Below are 20,790 nucleotides of genomic sequence, written 5' to 3' on the forward strand. Positions count from 1 at the left end.
GTCTAATGTGTCCCTGACCATTCACTAAGAGCCCTCTATTGTTTAGGACAGCTCTACCCAGTGGAACCTTGCCTGTGCAATGTGTTAACTCAGTTAGTGTCTTGCTACTGAGCTGCCAGATCTTGCTCTGTGTTCCTCCTTCTGTGGAGGCTTTACTCCTAGCTTTGCTTGGTACTTCTCTGTCTGCCTTCCAGGAGGAAGAATATCCTGGTCTCTATGTGTCTTTGTTCTTGCCTGGCTTTGTACCTGTGTATACTCTGGTCCCTGTGTCCTTGGCCCTGTCTCATACTGTTGCCCTGCATGAACTCTTTCCTACCTTTGTCTGTCTGTCTCCTTGTCTTTAGATTCTTTCCCTGCTGTTTCTTTCCTTGTGTCCTCCCTGTCTGCTTGTGTTCTGCACTCTTGCAGCTCCGTTTGTGCTCCGCTGTCTTGCAAATCTGCCTGCTCTGTACTCTTTAGGTTCTGCCTTTGCTCCGTACTCTTACAGTCCTGTTTGGTTCTGGTTCTGCTTCTGCAGAACCTCTTACTGCGCTGCTACTCTTCTTTGCAGTCTTGCAGCTCTGCTCGTGCTCTGCTCTCTTGCGACTCTGCCAGCTCTGTACTCTTTAGGCTCTGCTTGTGCTCCGTATTCTTGCGGTTCTGCTTGGTTCTGGTTCTGCTGCTGCAGAACCTCTCACTGCTCTACAACTCTTCTCCGCAGCTTTGCAATTCTCCTCCTGTGTGAACAAACAGGTCCAAACCTGTTCTGTCATACTCCACTCTGTCCTGTCAGTACCCGTACCTGCTTCTCCTGTGTGAACATGTCCAAACCAGTTCCGTACCACTCCACTCTTTCCTGTCAGTACTCGTACCTGCCCCTCCTGTGTGAACAGGTCCAAATATGTTCCGTCATACTCCACTCTTTCCTGTCTGTAACAGTACTAGCACCTGCTGTGTGAACAGGTCTCTACCTGTTCCTTCTTACACCACACCTGCCTGTCCCGTGCCTCAGCCGTGCCTGCTTGCCCTGTGTCTCAGCCATGCCAGCCTGCCCTTTGTCTCAGTTGTATCTACCTGTCCTGTGTCTCAGCCATGCCAACCTGCCCTGTCTCAACCGTGCCAGCCTGCCAGTGTCTCAGCCGTGTCCGCCTGCCAGTGTCTCAACCGCACCTGCATGCTCATGTCTCTGCCATGCATGCCTGCCAGTGTCTCAGTCGTGCACCGTCTCCCCAAGTGGGATCAGCAGCCACAGCCAGACACCTCCCTGGAGTGGCACCAGGCAGCTGCCTTCCACACAAGCCTGACCTGACCATCAGAGGCTCCAGTGAAAACCAAGGCAGCTGTCCTAGTCACGCCCCTTCCAGGGTAGTCTGGTTTGTGGCACAGTGGGGCCACAACCTCCTGGCTCACGCCCAACAGTCAGGGCGTGAGCATGACAGCTACATTATATTCTATGAAGGTGGCTACTTAATATTCTATGAGGGGGCTGCCCCAACCCCTGCTACATAATTAAGATGTGTACTACCTTACATTATACCTTGATATTAGCTTATTTTACCACACAATTGGTGGTCTTGCATTTATTTCTATGTAGCTACATAGTGGACCCAAGGTGCTCCAGTTCAACACTGCTCATATATCTATATAGGCAGAAAAATTTAAAAAGTTATCACTCTTGGAAAAAGGTGAGGAAAAAATGTACTCAGAAAACGCCAACACATTCTTAAGCTTTTTTTTTTTTCTTTGGTTTTGCTTGCTTTTATGGCCAGTGTGAACATGCTTTTACATCATGCATGTCATTCATGTCTACTCCAGTTCAGTTTTTTTGTGTTTCTTTAGTATTTTTGTATTCAGCACAAATAGGGTGTGGCCTCCTTTCTACTGAGCTGTGTAGTTCATTTATTATCCCTCTTAAGCTGGGTGTCCGTTTGGGACCCAGAGACTCTTCCACTATTCACACTAGGTAGGTTTTACCGTTAGTGTAGTTACTGTCTCAAATGGGTACACCTTGTCATGGTGGGGCAGCTTTATACTTTTTTGATCAAATCAGTGTTTACCAAGTACCCTATGTTATTTAATGCACTTGCTTTTTTACTTATTTATTTTCATTGGGGTATATACACACATTGTTTTTTTCTTTGGTTTTACATTTTTTGGCTTGTGGTGGTCAACCTTCTAGGACCTCACCAATCCTGAAAATAAAGGGGCCATTGAAGTAGTTAATTAAGAACTGCAACACCCCTTGTGTCTCAGCAAACTACAGCAGGTCCAATTTACTTGAATAGAACTACACTGGAGCTCCCCTTCACAGTGAAAGGACGGGAATCAGCTCTGGGAGTATCTTAGAGGTCTAATTTTCAGTATTGAGGGAGTACAGAGATGAGACTTCTACTGATCATAAAAGTAACCTTTACAATATGTCATCACTTTACAAAATGTGAATACCTCCTTTTAAATCCATTTACTTCAAGCTGTTATTTTATAATCTTAATCTGTAACAAGACGATAAATCCAAAGATCAAAGGCCCCGAATCCAGGTGTGCAGTTGTTTGTCTAAATAAGTTCCATGTTACCATTAAATTATATGTGCATTGACACTTTATTATTTCAATGAGCCCTGGACAATTATATTTTTCCTGCTTGTGGAAATGTGACTTTTTTTCTTTTTCATTACTAATATATCATCAGAACTGTATAGTCATACAAGAAGAGGAATATTCAAGTTAAAGCAGTGAGTAGGGAAATGCTGAGAGCTTGCCTTCTTCTACTATGGGTGGGGACAGGCTGAAAACTCTTATCTGGATGAAAGTCTTCTGAAGTGAAGTCTTAATGATCAGATGTCAGATAAGATTGCAGTGCCTCGTCCTCTGGGATCCATAAAGCACTGCAGTACCAGTGGAGCTGCCTTTAGGGGATGCTACTACTAAGCAAATATCCAATGTATCTGTTACAGCCAAATCCCTATTACAACTCACATTGTAACCTACAAGCAACTTAGAACTTTTTTTCTAGTACTCAGCTAAGAAACCATTCTTATTATTGCAAAGGAAAAGGGTAGGAGGAGTCATTCAGCTCCAGCCAGAGTACTAAGAGGAGCTGCTGAGAAGCACATCACTTTACTGAATGGTGCTCTGCAGTCAGTCAACATCCCTGTGACATCTGCCAGGATCAACATGTGGGCAGCAAAACTCCTACTTCTAGCCCTTCTCATTCAATGTACAGGTGAGGACAGTATATTGCTTCTATGCTGAAATCATTGGCTAGATCAAAATGCTTTCTAATACAATCTGTAGTTATTTCATTTCTTTATTTCATTTTTACACTATGTATTTCTTTTGTTTCTTTTCTGTATGATTTATTGTGTTACTATTATTGTATCCATTAAATAGTCATTTTTTTATGTTGGCATTTAAATTATTTTGTGACATTTCTGCTATTTTTCTCTTTCAATTTTATCATCTTTATGTCGGTAGCCTACTTGCACGGATTTTTGAGGCGCTCCAGTTTTCACCCATTTTATTTGAATATTAAATTATTTGATCTAGACATCAATGCAGTTAGAATATGGGTTTCATTAAAAATCTAACCTCCAGATATAAAACATCTGGCTCATTTGCCTGTTTAATTTTAATGCTCCTGGAAACTAACAATTTTTATAGTTTTCTATACAAAGCATTAGGAACGTGGAGAAAAAGTTGCAGATGAAATTAATCAGAGTAAAAATCTGCCTCTGGCTGGATTTTTTTTCCCCCCTCTTAATAAATCTGATGTGCACTATATCATGGTGGAAGATAAAGGGAAGATTGATACCCTGCTGACCTGTAATATATAGGGGTCACTTACTAACTGGGTGAACGAGTGCAAATGAACTGCATTAGATTTATATCACTGAGTGGTCTCAGTAGAGTTATTCTTTTTAATAAATGTTGGCGTTTTTTGCTGTAAATAGTTTCAGTTTTCAAATCAAAGAGAAAAAAAATGTGTCAAGTTACTAAGCCTGATGCATGTTTGAAATACCTATCTGGAGGCTATTTTCTAATCACTAGTGTGTATGTGATGACTATGAAAGCAATACACGCTGCTCTTCATACGGTAGTTGGGCTATAGAAATCATATTGCATTTAATTAGAGGTTTATAATAATAAAAAAAAAGTTCTACAGTTTGGGAACAGGAGGGTTAAATGCATAATTGCCCATGGAAGAGGAATAATCTTCAGCTCAGCATTAACCAGTGAATTTCCATCCTTCGCTTTTCTCAGCCTGCGGTTTAGACGCGTGATTAGACCTGATATTTTATCGGAAAATGAGGAAGTGACTTGCAAATGGCAAATGCAAAATCGTGTCATTTTCCTCCAATTGTTGTGTCTAAAGGAGAATCTGCTGCCGAGGGAGAATTGAGGCTCGTTGCTTCCATTTAACTAGGGATTTGCATTAGGAAATATTTGAAGGCGCTGTGAGTACAGTATTTTCACTATGTGCCATAGAATTTGCATGGCTGTAAACAGATGTAGCTAATAGTGCATTTATTTTGCTTCTTTCATTTCACAGATTTTATAGTATTACTTTATTTGACCCGTTTGTTATTTATAGGGATTCTTTAGAAGGCATTTTAACATATTGTAACAGATTCAGAATAACATGAATTGCTGATATTGTACATGCAAATGGTTTTTTTTAGCAACCTCACTGTAGCCATTCAGTTGTTTTTAATGTTGTTGTGCATGCTTCTTGTCTGTTGCTTGTCGACTACTATATACTGTACATATTTACTGGTGAGCTGCAGGTCAGAGTAGTGTCATAAGAAAAGTTTAAGGCAAGAGGTGTATGCTTCTAATTTATCCTTAAGGGTTTTTCACAGTAACAAAGTTCATTTTAATCAATATTTTAATCAAAAAGATCTTTTATTAATGATAAGTTCCACAGCTGAATGTGTTTAAATAAAATGTTCCTGTACTGAGATAATCTTATAATTGTGCCCCTGCTGTGTACTGTGTAATGGCTGTGTCTGACCGTGCAGGAACATGGTCTGATAATACCACAGCTCCTGGGCATAAGGAGTATACAGATAGGACAGCACGACATTATTGCGGATTCTTTGATGTAAAACATTTCTTAAAAACAGGCTTTGAATCAGCTGCGATCCCCTACTGAAACGTCTGTATATTCTCTTTTGCTTCCTCCCCTGCCCAGGAGCTGTGGTATGATAAGACCATGTCCCTGTCTGGTCAGACACGGCCATTACACAGTACACAGCAGGGACACATTTATAAGATTTTCTCAGCACAGTAACATTTTATTTAACACAACCAATTGTGGGACTTATTTTTATGGCACAGTAAAAGTTTTTTTATTTCTTAGAAGAGAAACCCATACAATCATATTTCTTTAATGGTGATTACATTGAGACTTGACAGGTATTGGAAAAAAACACAAAAGCTGATTGAACAGATGGAGATTTTGTTAGAAAGTCAAGATTTCAGGCTTCAAGTAGGAAGAAACCGGATACTTGTAACATATACCATTCCACTAATTGCAATCCTAGCAGTCATTTCAGATAACGTAATTACTGTACCACCTAATATCTAGTCTGATAGACAAGATAAGGATGGTTGGTGGTGTATTACATTGCCGGAACCAGATGTTTATACAAGAAAACACAAATTATGACTCAATGGACCATAATAAATACCAGGAGTTCCTTGCGGGATGTAAATCTTGCCATCAGCCTAAGGGAATATAGATGACATAACTTTGTCTTGCACATTCTGTGTTCTCTTTTGTAATAACTGAGCATGAAAATGAGATACGTTTGTAAAAATATCCTTAGGTACCTAAGTACGTGTCCATAGCTTAACAGCTGATTTTCTATGCAGTGTTATAAAAGTAGTATTACTGTAGAAGAAGGTATGGAAAGCTTCACATACTTGAGAAGAAACCTGATTCTATAAATGTCCAACTTTGTGTGTAATTCAATGTACTGAAATGTCATTAAAGGGTAATTTGGACAAGATTGTATATTTCTACAGGAGGAATAGTCATGTCTATAAGTAACAGTCCGTGACGTGTAAAATGGATTGTTCCCTTGTAAATGTAACAGTGCGGTAATGCCCTAAGTGATTATTTATATGAGCTTAATTTGTTGAGAGCGCTCAGCCGTACACTGGCTCATATGAGTGTGTCTAAGCTGTATGTACATCTGACATCCCAATAGCGGCATGTATGTTTCACTTGGTAGATCTGGAGTTGGCATAGTGCCAGTGGCCTCGACTAAATGGAGTTGTATGTTGTTATCTGTGGAACATATGAATGTCAGAAATTCTATTTATAGGATTTTGAGGTTTCAGAAATATGGCTTGAAGCTTTAAGAACAGAACATTCCCTAAAGAATTAGATCACTCACTAATTCAATTAAATAATGAGAGAGCATATTTATTCATGTACAGGCATTTTGCCAGTGTGCATTTTTACATAGCAAAAATGTCTGTATATTAGCTACTACAGAAATAGAATATTATCATTGCCACCAATATTTATATTTGATATTAATGTATCCCCATCATTGTAGCTTTCCTATTTCTCTAATCTCAGCAAGTTAGATTTAATGACGCAGATCACTAGTGAAATTTTTGGGACCTAAATTTGCTTTCTGCGGTAGAGAAAAATGCCGACATGTGAATGATCATGGTTTTCCTAATCAGATGTAATATACAAATCATGCTTAGGTAGTTGAAAGAAAAGAATGAGCAGATATAACTATATATGTTTGACAAAAAGCATACACAAAAGCTGGCATACATTTATTGTCTGTTTTAGATACTTATTAGATACTTTAGATACTCTCTAGACATCTTCCAGAGTCTAAGAAATGGAATTTTGACTCAAAATATTTTGTCCATCCTAAGCCCCAGAAAAAAATGAGCTCTTCAGTAACAAAATTACTTCAGGAAAGTATATACTTTAACCAACATTGACACATTCAGTACTTGGCTAATATTTTACATCAGTATTTGTAAGCAAAAACCAGAAGTGGTGAAGTGCTTCTATTATATTTTACCTCTGATTGTTCCTCTCCTAATTTTTGATTCAATTACTGGTGGAAAATACTGAACGTGGCCATAGGGAATATTTTCACAACTGAAACCCACCTTGACGAAAGGGGCAGGTAACAATAGATCAGATTACTGGACACAACCCCTTCAGACATATTTATTTATTTTACTTACTTATATAGCACCATTAACCCCACAGCGCTTTACAGACATTATCAACACTGTCCCCATTGGGGCTCATAATCTAATTCCTCTTGTAGCATGTCTTGGAGTATGGTAAGACATCGGAGTACCTGGAGGAAACCCACGCAAACATGTGGAGAACACACAAAATTCCTTGCAGATGTTGTCCTTGGTGGGATATGAACACAGGACCCCAGTGCTGCAAAGCAACAGGGCTCATACTAACCACTGAGCCACATATGATATTATACATTATTCTGGATGCAAGTGAAAGATATCTAATATCAAAGCCCAGAAAAGAAGCTATAATTGAAAAGCAATAAGGAACTTATCAAAAAACCAGCAAAGGTGGTGTAACAGTCATGAATATATTGCACCACCAAAATCAGCAATGCTTGATAGTGAAATAACAATTATTCTTCGTTATGACAAAGGTACAGTATATAATATTCTGGGACAAATATTGGCTTAGGCCTGTTTCACACTTCAGTTTTTTTTCATCAGTCAAGATCTGCCGTTTTCCTAAAAAAAACGGATCCGCCATTTTGTTTGGCGGATCCGTTTTTTTTCCCATTGACTTGCATTACTGGCGGATCTTGACGGATGGCCATCCGTCGGATCCGTTTTTTTGCGGATCCGCCAATTTTTTTGCGTCCGCCGACATGCCCGGATGGAACTTGTAACTTTTTTTGGCTGAAGGATCCGCATTGAATGATCTCAGCCAGAAATTTAACCCTGAAATCATTTCTGGCAGACGGTAAGAATTCTCTCTCTCTCTCTCTCGTCCCCGGACTGCGGTTCCTTTAAAACTCTTCAGCCAACGGATCCGTCAAAACACCGGTCCGCTGCCATCCGTTAACTTCAGTTACCAGCAGATCCGCTTTCCGCCATTTTGACGGATTTTAACTGACAAGAAAAAACTGAAGTGTGAAACAGGCCTTACATGAAAGAAACACACAGAGAAATGACAGATACATGGCGCAAATCAAAATTGCCATCTGAACCTAGATACCAATACCCTGAGGAATTAAATATATCATTAATTTATAAAATTTCACTTCATATGAGATAGTACTAGCATGGAGATATTGTATATGCTTCCCAAAATATATAAACTTGGAAATTCAGGAAGACTGATAATCTCTTGTGTGGTCACCCTGATTGGTCACATTTCTCGGTAGGTTGAAGGTGCTCTTAAAAGTGCCTGATACTTGAATATTTTTTGGAGGCATAATTTGGTTTTAAAATAGTAAACATAGGCCTACTCAGCCTTCAGTGCCCTTAGGGATCTAGGGCAGGCTGCTCCATAGGCTTGTTCCTTCTTTGGAAATTATATTGGCTTCATACGGTTAACTGTCAAGTGGCTAGATGAGGGTGTCATCTGATATTTATATCTGATGATGCACTTTTCTAGTAATCTGACTGCTACAGCTAATCACAGGCTGCAGCAATTCTGGTGATTTCCAAATGGAGCAGACAATTTCTGGTGCCAGTGCAGACCTCAAGAGACACCTAACTAAGCTGGAATCGGGCTGATGCCAAAGAGTTTAATAACTAAAACTTTCTATGCCTGTACTAGTAACGCGAGTTTCTTAATGATATCCATGTTATTTACTGGCTCTCAACAGATTTCTTTTAAATCAACTATTAACAATAGGTCCATTACCAGAGGTCCCACCCTAGATACTCTAGACTCCTTGGCTGTTGAATCTTTGCTTTCTAACATTCCACACCAGGATGGATTAAAAGCTTGCCATATCTTCCTGAAAAACAAAGGGTTTTTTTCAGTTTGTGGTTGAACTTACAAAATTCTATTTTCCCAATAGTTCTACTTAGCACTTAACTACTTTTTTTATAGAATTACAACATTTTTTAAGTCAGGTTTTCATCCACAAGCAGAACTTAAATTTCTACATCCAATAGAATATCAAGAAGTGAATAACACAAAACAATAAAATTATCAGGTGCCTCTAGAAGTCATCTACGCGCTGAGCCTGTATCTTTGCTGACATTCAATGGCTGTGTTATTCAGCCATCGTTTTTGTCTAAAGGCAGTGAGTGAAGAAAGCTGAGCTGTACCTACTGTCCCTTAAAGGCAACCTATTAGGTTGCAAAACACTGTTAACCTGCATAGGGTTGATTATGTTATACTGGTGCCCGGCTGCTGTACTGAAAGTGTGACATCTGGCTGCAAATTAACTTTATTCCTCCAAGGAACCACTGGCTTTTAGTCATAGAACTGAGTATGGCACATTTATAGTCACTATTCACAGCACTGAGAAGCCCGGCACTTACTGACAGCTAACTCAACAATGCATTAGTCAAGAGTCAGCTGTCACTCAAAGTGCCTTGTCATTCTTACAGCCACCACTCACAGTATAGTGAGCCATGACTGTAGCTGCTTCAGGCACACCCGCATGACTGAAAGTGGGTGGTTAGCGGCAGGAATAAAATTAATTTTCTCCCAGATGCCGCAGGTACATCCGCATGACTGAAAGCGGGCGACTCTTGGCAGGAATCTCCCAGATGCCGCTGTGAGTGATCTCACAGGGCAAGGAGGGTGTCAACTTCGCTCACCTCGTGGGAGGGGAGTGAAGGACCTGCTGGGATCGGCTCTCTTGTGCCACCACTTGTTCCAGGTCAGTCAGGGAACTGCACCAGGGCAAATAGTCACCGGAAAGGCATCCCTTTTAGGTACGAGTTAGAGAGGCGCTCCCAGTGGGGGGATAGATATCACCACTGGGATATATATATATATATATATATATATATCAAGAAAAAAGGGCAGCACTACCAAAATAATACAGCAGGTGCAAAACCTATTCAGCAGTGTCCAAACAGCCAAAATGACAAAAGGAAAAAAAATAGGCAGCACTCAAATTAAATGTGAAAAAAGTGGATACTTTACTGATCCTCAGATGGCAACGTTTCAACGGTGACCCGTCTTTGTCAAGCCAAAGCTTGACAAAGACGGGTCACCGTTGAAATGTTGCCATCTGAGGATCAGTAAAGTATCCACTTTTTTCACATTTAATTTGAGTGCTGCCTATTTTTTTTCCATATATATATATATATGTGTATATATATAAACCTCCTGGCCATCACTGCCACTGTTCCTCACTAAAACAATACGGTATTCTGCCATCAGTTCCTCATTCGACATAAGCCCCATCCGACAACAGGCTTATATCGGGTCAGAAACCAACCTGGGTAGCGCACAATTGACCAACCAAGTGTGCGGACATGGGGATTTGTGAATCAAGATAAAAGAGCAGCCCAAGATTAAATTTATATTTAATCACCGAAAAGGCGCACTAGAAATATACAGGTATATGTTTACAAGAACAATATACAGGTATACAGTCACAACTGTAGTATAAGGATAGGCTATAGATAGGTTGCAATTACCGTGTTAAGTAGCATGTGACCATAGGGAGACGCCGATGGCTCACAGCTCCAAATCTTAGTTACAGACTTGCCTGGCTGTATCAGCTAATGTATCCTCCAGCCACTAGAAAAAAACAAGTCCAAAATGAGGGTCTGACTTATATCTCCCAGGCTGTGCCCTCTCACACTCTACTGCTACCCCTGGGCTGGACTGCCTCCCTCCTCCCATATCTGAGAACAAGATTTTCTGTCCAGAATTGTGGATGACCCATAACTTTGTGCCCGAAGCTCTGAGTGGGTCGGTGGCGCCTCCAATGGCTTACGCTGGATTGTATCTGCACATAGTGACTAAATATGCTTACCGCATGCAATTCCTGGTAGCTATGCTTTATATCTCAATAACAGAGTGCTACAGGTGGCTGCCGGGTACGGACATATGGGGGAAAGAACGCTGATTCCGGTTATGTGCTCGGCTAGGCTCTGAGATATTGCATTCTGTTATTATAGGTCATTTTCCAGATTCAATACCTCAGAGCATGCTGTGACTTGTTGTACGATGATGTTTCCATGTGCTTCAGTCAGACAAAGAGCCAACTGATGGCAGCTGCAAAAAAGTTTGGTCCCTTGTGTTAAGAGCTTCAAAGAGTTTTTAATTAAATAAAAACATTGCATTGCGTTTTATGGCATGGGGGAATGATGTCAAGGTGGGGGCACATTCCAGGAGGGACATCTCCATCAACCCTTTTAAAACAGCATCTGGGCATCTTCATAACATTTTTAATTTTGATAAGTCCCTTTTAACTTGCTAAATGCCACTATCAATCTATGACATTTACAGCATGTGGTCTGATAGGCGAGCTGTTCCTTGTGTCCATCGACCTCACTGCAAAGTATTCATGGCGCACCAAAAGGTTGCCATGACAGCCAGGGGTCGACTGAACAACATCTGCAATGTTCTCTGTTTGCATGGGTTTCCTCTGGGTTCTCTGGTTTCCTCCCACATTCCAAAGACACACTGACAGGAAATTTAGATTGTGAGCCCCATCGGGGACAGCGATGATAATGTGTGCAAACTGTAAAGCGCTGCGGAATATGATAGCGCTATATAAAAATTATTATTATTACTGAAGTCCACCTCACCCACCCCCAGTGCCTGCCATGATTTTGCTACATTGAAGTAAAGTCTATGGCTGACTTCAAACAAAATTCAATTTTATAATACCCTGTAATATTTTAGTAATACTTAATTTAAGTACTAGTGATCAGATCATTTTAGGTTCAGGTCTCTTAAAAGGGTATAAAAAATTCAGTAAAAATAAAAGTAATGTTTATAAAAATAGGGAAAAAGAGGAAAAAAATTATCAGCCCCTTTTTCCTGCATTAAAAATAAAGAAATAATGAAAAATGAACGAAAAATTAAATTTATAAAATACTTTAAATAAATAATTGACGCGATCAGCAAACAGTGCAAAAAGAAGAAAAGAAATTAAAATTCGAGAATTGAGAATTTTTTCAGCCAGTACAACACAGCAAAAATAAAATGTACCCCAAACTCTCATAAATAGAAATTTAAAATAACCACTCTAAAAACAAGCCCTCACACAGCTTCAGTTTGGCTCAATGGCCAGGTCTAGGAAGACTTCTGATGGTCCCAAACTTCTTCAATTTAAGGATTATGGAGGCCACTGTGCTCTTAGGAACCTTGAGTACTGCAGAAATTCTTTATAACCATGGCCAAATCTGTTTCTGCCACAATTCTGTCTCTGAGCTCCTTGGCCAGTTCCTTTGAACTCATGATTCTCATTTGGCCTGACATGCACTGTGAGCTGTGAGGTCTTATATAGACAGGTATGTGCCTTTACAAATCAAATCCTATCAGTTTAATTAAACACAGCTGGACTACAAAGAAGGAGTAGAACCAACTCAAGGAGGATCACATGGAAATGGACAGCATGTGACTTAATTATGAGTGTCTGAGCAAAGGGTCTGAATATTTATGACAATGTGATATTTCATTTTTTATTTTTTTTATAAATTTGCTAAAATTTCTACATTTCTTTTTTTCCATCAAGATGGGTACAGAGTGTTGATTAATGAGAAAAAAATGAACTTTTTTGAAATTACCAAATGGCTGCAATGAAACAAAGAGTGAAAAATGTAAAGGGGTCTGAATACTTTCTGCACCCACTGTATTTTGCTGGAAGAATATTAAAACTATGAATCTTAAAAGAAAAAAAAAAGTGCAAAATAAAATCAGGTCACAAAAGGGTTAAACACTTTTTTTTCTGGCAGGCTTACATTCAACCATTCAAACCATTCAAAGGTCCTTTTTTTTAAAAAAAAAGGACAAATGATAGAAGCAGGTCAATAGTTTGTAAAGAATAGTTGGTAAAAAATTAAATAAAAAATGCATACATATGCAACAAATAGACATATAGAAACTTTTTCTCCAGATATAAACATTGCCAAAGTTTTATATTTGTCAGTACTGTAAAATATGACTCAGGTGTGCAACACCTTCATAATGCAGATTAATAATTTTCTTCTGATATTCATATTTTCTTACCAATTAAAATGTGGTAAAAAAGGTAAATGTGGTGATTTGATTGCCTTTTATTATACTCTTTGTGTAAAGTGTTGCAACCAAAAAATGGCAATTCTGACTTTATATTTTGGAGTATAAGTTTTTTTGGACATGATACCAAATATGTTCATTTTTTAAAGTTTATAAAATAAAATCATGAAGACCAAAGAGATCTCCAAACAAGTCAGGGACAAATCAGGATTGTGTTATAAAAAAATATCTCATTCTCTGATGATCCACCAAAATCACCATCAAATCCATTATAATCAAAAGGTAAGAACATGGTACTGCAACAAACCTGCCAAAAGAGGCCTGCTTACCAAAACTAACAAAGACCAAAGGTAATCCTGAAGGAGCTGCAGAGTTCCCAAGCAGAGACTGGAATATGTGTCCATAGGACCACAATAAGCTGTACATTTCATGGAGGTGGCCTTTATAAAAGAGTGTGCAGGAAAACGTCTTTACTTACACACACAAAAATTGTAAGGCTCATTTTGAGTTTGCCAAAAGTCATGTGAGAGACTCTCCAAATGTATGGAGGAAAGTGCTGTGGTCAGATGAGACCAAAATTGAACTTTTTGGCCACCAAGGTAAATGCTATGTCTGGCACCACACCAGCACAGTTCGTCACCCAAGAACACCATCCCCACATTGAAACAAGGTTGTGACAGCATCATGCTGTGGTGATGTTTTCAGCAGCATATACAGGAAAAATGGTCTGATCCTAAGGGATGATGAATATTGCAAAATACAGTGATATTCTTGAGCAAAACCTGTTTCAGTGTGCCAATGATTTGAGAATGGGATGAAGGTTCACCTTCCAACAAGACAATGACCCAAAGCATACTGCTAGAGCAACCATCAGGTGGTTTAAGGGTAAATGTGTAAATGTTTTGGAGTGGCCTAGTCAAAGCCCAGTCCTTAATCCAAGTGAGAATCTGTGGTCAAACTTGAAGATTGTTGTTCACCAGAGGAATCCATATAACTTGAATTATCTATTTTGTCCTACTTGTTGTATGCGTCAAAATAAAATGAAAATCACATGTTCACAGTTGTAGGCATGTTATTTACTGTACATGAACTGATGCAAGCCCTCAAAAATGGTAAGATTCCAGGTTGTGAGGTAGCAACACATAAAAAATGTAAGTGGGGTGGGGAGGCTTGAATACTCTTGCAAGCCACTGTATTTCCCTAGCAACTGAAGTCCAGGCTCAATCATAGGATCAAAATCTGAATGAAAACTGATGATTTCTCATCTGTTGATAATCTCTATTAACATTTTTTTACTTCTGTATTTCATTTGTTTGTCCATTTTGTACATCAGTGTGTCAATCCTATGACATCTGTGCTGTACATCAATAATGAAAAAAAATAAAATAACATGTCAACCTTAGTTTCCAATGTAAAAATTGCAATGGATCCATTAAAAACAGATGCCATAGAGACCATCAGTAAAAACTTCCATATGAACTGGCACATAAAAGTAAATTCACTAGCATGAGAAAAGTAAATGCATCCTACAGGAGCCATTGCTACTTTAAAATTGAAATAAATTTTAAGGGTTTATATGTGACAAAATATTAGTCATTTCATACAAATCTTTTTCAGCGTGGGTGACGATAAATAGAAAAGTATTTATATTATTTTTGGAAAGAACTGTAAGGTTTGATTACGTTGCAAAAAAAATTTGCAAGACTTAGAATAAAGCAAATGTTGTACTATATTGTTTTGTATTATACTTTGCGGACAGATTAAATCAAGTAAAATATAATATTTTTCCTGCAATTCTCAGCATTACTAAATAAATAAAGTACAGGGATTTGAGCAAGGAGTAGTTTTCTGCAGAGCATGCATCATACAGGACATGAAGATTATGTAACCGTCAGCCATGAGCTGTTAGCAATGTCTGCGCACTGATTGCTTCTGCTTTTAAATAAATAATTGTATTTGCCAAACTGAGAGGAAATCATTTCAGCCCTGCCAGCAAGAAGCATGTCATAACAATTGATTTGTAATACATTTCTGGAAAATAAATGTCAAGTCACTGTGGTAGAAAGAAGATGCTTGCTGGGATAGGATGATAATGAATGAATCATTCACGTTAGTTTTCATTCATGTTAGTTTATTGGCTTGTTTGCATTGTTGTTTGGTCATAATTACAATGGTTGTGTTATTTATGTTTTAATGTTAATCCAATTTGGTTTTTTTAGTTGGGACCTGAATCTATCAGCTTGTAAATGACATTGTGACTGAGCTGTGGGATTTGCCCACCTTGTTAGTGTATCGTAGAGTAACAGTCATCTTTCATGACAAAATGCAGGGAAGACCAATAACCACCAGCACTTCTACAAGATATACACATTGGGCTTTAAAAGGAGCCTGCCATCTGATTCATGCTACCCAAACAGTAGGGAGCATGAATGAGAGTCGGGCTGCACAACTTCAGTCAGGCATATTTTTCTCTGGAATGCTGGAGCCACCAGTCCAACCTCCCCTGCAATCCACTGTCTGGTGTTCCACTTTTCCCCATCGCTAACATCCTCTTTCATCTTCTTCACTCTAACAACACATGTCATGACTAGTGATGGGTGAATCTGAATAGTAAAGTTCGGCGTCCATACTGAACACCAGCTGTTACGGTTTGCGCCCCAGAACACCGGGTGTTTCTGGGGCTGTCATGTACATGACAGCACGGCAAACACTGCATTTAATCGACAGTAAAATCATTACCAGCACTCAGACAGCATGAGCAAGCAGCTGTGATCGGAGGTAAAAAGTTTACCTCCGGTCACTGGCATTGGCTGATGGGACTACTGTTTCCATCAGCTGACACCAGCTGCTGCTAATAACAAGAAAAGCTTGCGATGGCAAACAGGAGTATTCATCAGCTGGCGCCTGTGCTCAAAATAAAAAATAATTTAAATAATTAAAACAGCATTGGTTCCCCTGTATTTTTGTTAACCAGCATGGCAAAACTGACAGCTGCAGCCTGCAACCCTCAGCTGTCAGCATTACCAAGGCTGGTTATCAAGAATATAGGATTCCTCACCCCGTTATTTAAATTATTTAAATAAATTTAAAAAACGTTGTGGGGTCCCCCCATTTTTGACAACCAGCCAAGCAAAAGCGGACAACTGGGTGCTGGTATTCTCAGGCTGGTAAGGGGCCACGGATATGGCCCTCCAGCCTAAAAATAGCAACTCACAGCCGCCCAGAAAAGGCACAACTATTACATGCGCCAATTCTGGCACTTTGCCAAGCTCTTCCTGCCCTGTAGTGGTGGCAATTGGGGTTCATATTTGTAGGGTTGATGTCACCTTTGTATTGTCCGGTGACATCAAGCCCACGGCTTAGTAATGGAGAGGCATCCATAATAAACCTCTTGATTACAAATCCTATTGTTATATTGTAAATAAAACCACAGCCAGAATAAAGTGTTTTATTTGAAATAAAGAAAACCCACACTTTTTTTTTCCTTTTCTGTTTAAAAATAACAAACACAGTTATACTCACCTAACGCCCATTCCATTGAAGCTCTTGTGTCCTGTATTAAAATTAAAAAAAAAAACTATATCCCTCATCTGCCCGTCATTCTGTCCCACTCTGTAATCCATGTCTGGGGATAAATAGAGCAGAGATCCCAGGGCATAATAAAGACCATTCAATTTGCATTGAATACCTTTGATACAAATTGAATTTCCCCATAAATTTTAGAGAATTTTCTACAGCCTCGACCTTCTTTACTGGTAAGGTCAGGATTTGATGAGAAATATCAGTTTAGAAGACTGGAATTCAGTGTAGGAGAAAACCCAAAGGGGTTCTTGTACTCTACATAATGTGTTCACACTTTGGCTACAGGCCTCAATGTCAAGCTGACAGTAGTTACACAATGACAGTCTATCCTAGTAATTTGCCTGTCTCATACATTACTTACTTTTTAATAAGTGTCAAATCAGAGGAGAGGAAATTAAAAAAGAGATTTCAGAGTTAGTGGAAATTGAAAGCAATTTGTATACGCTGAATAATGGAACCTGATGGCCCAACTGTTTTGATGGCCAGATGCTACAGTGATGACTGTGCAGATGGAAGTTTAGATTTGGAGTGGGGAAAAGTTAACAGTAAAGAAACATGGGAACATGGTGGTAGCAGAATACAGGTTGGTGGTGGGACATAGGTTGGTAGTAGGATGCAAGATGGTAGCAGGGTGCATGCTTGCGTGACTTAATGCAGACAACACTGTGAAGATAGAATCATTTAAGTGGCCTGAGGCTGAGTTCATAATAACAGTGGTCCATACTGGACTGGTAATGAAAACAGCAGAGTAAAATATATATTAACACTCAGGCACTAATAAATGAAGTACAGTAATAGCATTTAAAGAGGAGAACTTGATCAAACATAACAGAAACAGCTGTATTGCATCATAGTTTAGAGAAGAGAAGAGTTAACTTATAATATGGAGAAGCAGCCAGCTAAGGTCGCATAGCAGAGTCAAGATACAGTAAGACAATCAAATCTGAACTTACGATATAGCACAAAATATGAACATGATTAAGACCACCAAGGTCAAATGGCATCCTGCCAGCAAGGGAGAGGAAAGAAACCACAGAAACAGCACAAGTCGTGACGACATGAACAGTGTTAATGTGCAATTAGTAACCGTAATAAGTGGGGTAACTGAAAATATGAATTATATTTCAATAATAAATAGTTTGTATAACTTAGCATATATATTCTTGCTACCTGAAAGAAGTTAAGAGAGTGTTTTCGACCCCTGATTTAGAAATAAAACAGTGTGAATACAATAGCAATCCTCATATTTCCTCTTAACATTGCCTAGGTTCCCTGATAGTTTCTGTTTTTTCCTTTTTCAGCTGAGATGGTCATTGTGATGGCTGTGGCCATTCCCTGGTTGCAATTTTGACTAATTACCGTTCTGGTCAGTAATACTTTGCAGAGCAGGATCCATAGAGAACTATTAAAGGGGTTGTCCAAGTTTGGCACATCCATCCACATTCTGACTAGACTCACACACAGATTACAATATCAATGAAAATAATCTGATTTTTCTGGATGAAAATCATATGATTTCAGGCATGTATTAATGAGAGTTACAGCAGCTGCTAATATTCAGCATGCATTGCAAATGTGTCTCATTTGCATATTTTTCACAAAATAGTCGCCTTACTGATGTGTTATAATGTATTATCAGTAAAGTGAAGTTAGTGGCAAATTTGCAATGTCTTAATTTTCTAGAAGGATCCATAAAATTGTAGCTCTACCTAAGGCCCTATGTTATCATGACCTGACTCTGAGTGCATACTTGTATATGTCTGCTATTAGGAACACATGTACAGCTCTCGCAAAAATTAAGAGACCACTGCAAAATGTCAAGTTTTTCAGATTTTTCTCTTTATAGGCATATTTTTGAGTAAAATGCAAATTGTTCTTTGGTCTATAAACTTCTGACATGTCTCCGAATTTCCAAGCAATAAATTTTGTATTTTTTTCTGACAAAGAAAAATGGTCAAAACTAAAAACAAACAAACAGTTCTTTCAGACCTCAAATAATGCAAAGAAAACAAGTTCATAATAATTTAGAAACAGCAATATTAATGTTTTAACTCAGGAAGAGTTCTGAAATCAATTTTTTGTGGAATATCCATGATTTTTAATCACACCTTTCATGCATCTTGGCATTCTTGCCACCAGTCTTTCACACTGCTTCTGGCGCAAAAATGTAAGCAGTTCTTCTTTGTTTGATAGCTTGTGACTATCCACCATCCTCATTACATTCCAGAGGTTTAGAATGGGGTTCAGGTCTGGAAAATTGGCTGCCTGTGACAGGGTTTTGATGTGGTGGTCTCTTAATTTTTGCCAGAGCTGTATATGTGTAAACATAAACTAGAAATATAATTTAGAATATTGGTGAAGTCAGTATATCATTTCATGAAAATAATTCCTTCCATAAGTTATTCTGTCTACAAAAATGCCAGTATTTTGATATGTCATGAAACATCATGAAATCAAATACAGTAAACAAAGAAAATGAGAAAAAAAACAAGGTCAATTCAGGCAAACAAGTAGACTATATTCATAGTAAACCCCAAATTTGTCATATTTACTTTATTTACATAAAAAGAATAAATCCATGTACATTAAGTATTCTTTTCAATATAAACCGTGGTAATCAATAAAGACAGTCATCCCAGCAAGTGAAATGCTGACCACAGACTAACAGGAATTTGAGAGATAACTCTGAGCTGTTTTTGTTTTTGGTAATTTTAAACATTTCAAGGAAACAGAAAAGACAGTAATGATTTTTGGAAAATGTTTTGATAGGTGATCTCTGAACTAGAAAAAAAAAAATCTAATGGCTCTTCTAGTAAGTGCAAATGATATTAAATATCAGTGCATATCCCCATCACTTGCCATATCTTCCTGCAACATGAAATATTACAGCTGTGCGGCAAGTTCCAATGTTCTCTAAACTAAACGCAGGCTCAAACTAAAAGAAAAATATACACATTATACAACTGTCACTGTAAAAATAACATGTAATGATACGCTCGTGGGCTGTGTTTAATTTTGTCATTTCCATTATTCTGAATTACTTGAGAGTGTTTAAACTCAGGAAAATGTGTATTGCATTATTTTTAGAAGTGTCCTTTATCAAAAATAATGTCCATTTTCTGTTCTGAACGCCCGCTTAACTATAGATTAGAAATCTTACTTTTTTCTTATCCATTGAGACCCATCCAATTAATGACCTGGCCAATTTTTACAATTCTGACCACTGTCCCTTTATGAGGTAATAACTCTGGAACGTTTCAATGGATTCTGGCAATTCAGAGAATGTTTTCTCAAGACATATTTTACTTCATAACTGTGGTAAAATTTCTTTGATATAACGTGCATTTTTTTGTGAAAAAAAAACAAATTGGCAAAACTTTTTAAAATTTCTCAATTTTCCAATATTGAATATTCATGCCCTTAAATCACAGAGATACGACACACAAAATACTTAATAATTAACATTTCCACATATCTACTTTACATCAGCACAATTTTGGAACCTAATTTTTTTGTTAGGAAGTAATAAGGGTTAAAAGTTAAACAGCGATTTCTCATTCTTACAACACCAATTTTTGTAGGGAACACACCACATTTGAAGTCACAAGTGACACCATTAGAAAAACTGCACCCCTCCAGATGCTCAAAACCACATTCAAGATGTTTATTGACCTTTCAGGTGCTTCACAGGAATTTTTGGAATGTTTTAAAAAATGAACATTAAATTTTTTTTAACAAAAAATTTACTTCAGGTCCAATTTTTTTATTTTACAAAGGGCAACAGGAGAGATTTGACCCTAAAAGTTGTTGTGCAATTTGTCCTGAGTACGCTGATACCCCATATGTGTGGGTAAACCACTGTTTGGGCTCATAGATGAGCTTGGAAAGAAAGGAGCGCCGTTTGACTTTTCAATGCAAGATTGGCTGAACTTAAGACTGGACACAATGTCGCATTTGGAGAGCCTCTGATGTGCCTAAACAGTAGAAACCTCCAGCAAGTGACACCATTTTGGAAACTGGACCCCCAAGGAACTT

General features: G+C 38.4%; 1 protein-coding gene across 1 annotated transcript in view; it reads left to right on the forward strand.

The window, feature by feature from the left end:
- The window catches only part of HGF (hepatocyte growth factor), a 270,967-nt gene that overhangs the window by 50,073 nt on the left and 200,104 nt on the right, over positions 1 to 20,790 (forward strand). The window contains exon 2 of the mRNA XM_073551251.1: positions 3,027 to 3,201. Coding sequence (XP_073407352.1) covers positions 3,027 to 3,201 — 175 coding nt within the window. The remainder of the gene's footprint in view (positions 1 to 3,026; positions 3,202 to 20,790) is intronic.

Source organism: Dendrobates tinctorius, unplaced genomic scaffold (assembly GCF_039654945.1).
Source record: "Dendrobates tinctorius isolate UK_male_01 unplaced genomic scaffold, ASM3965494v1 ptg000174l, whole genome shotgun sequence".
NCBI lineage: Eukaryota > Metazoa > Chordata > Amphibia > Anura > Dendrobatidae > Dendrobates > Dendrobates tinctorius.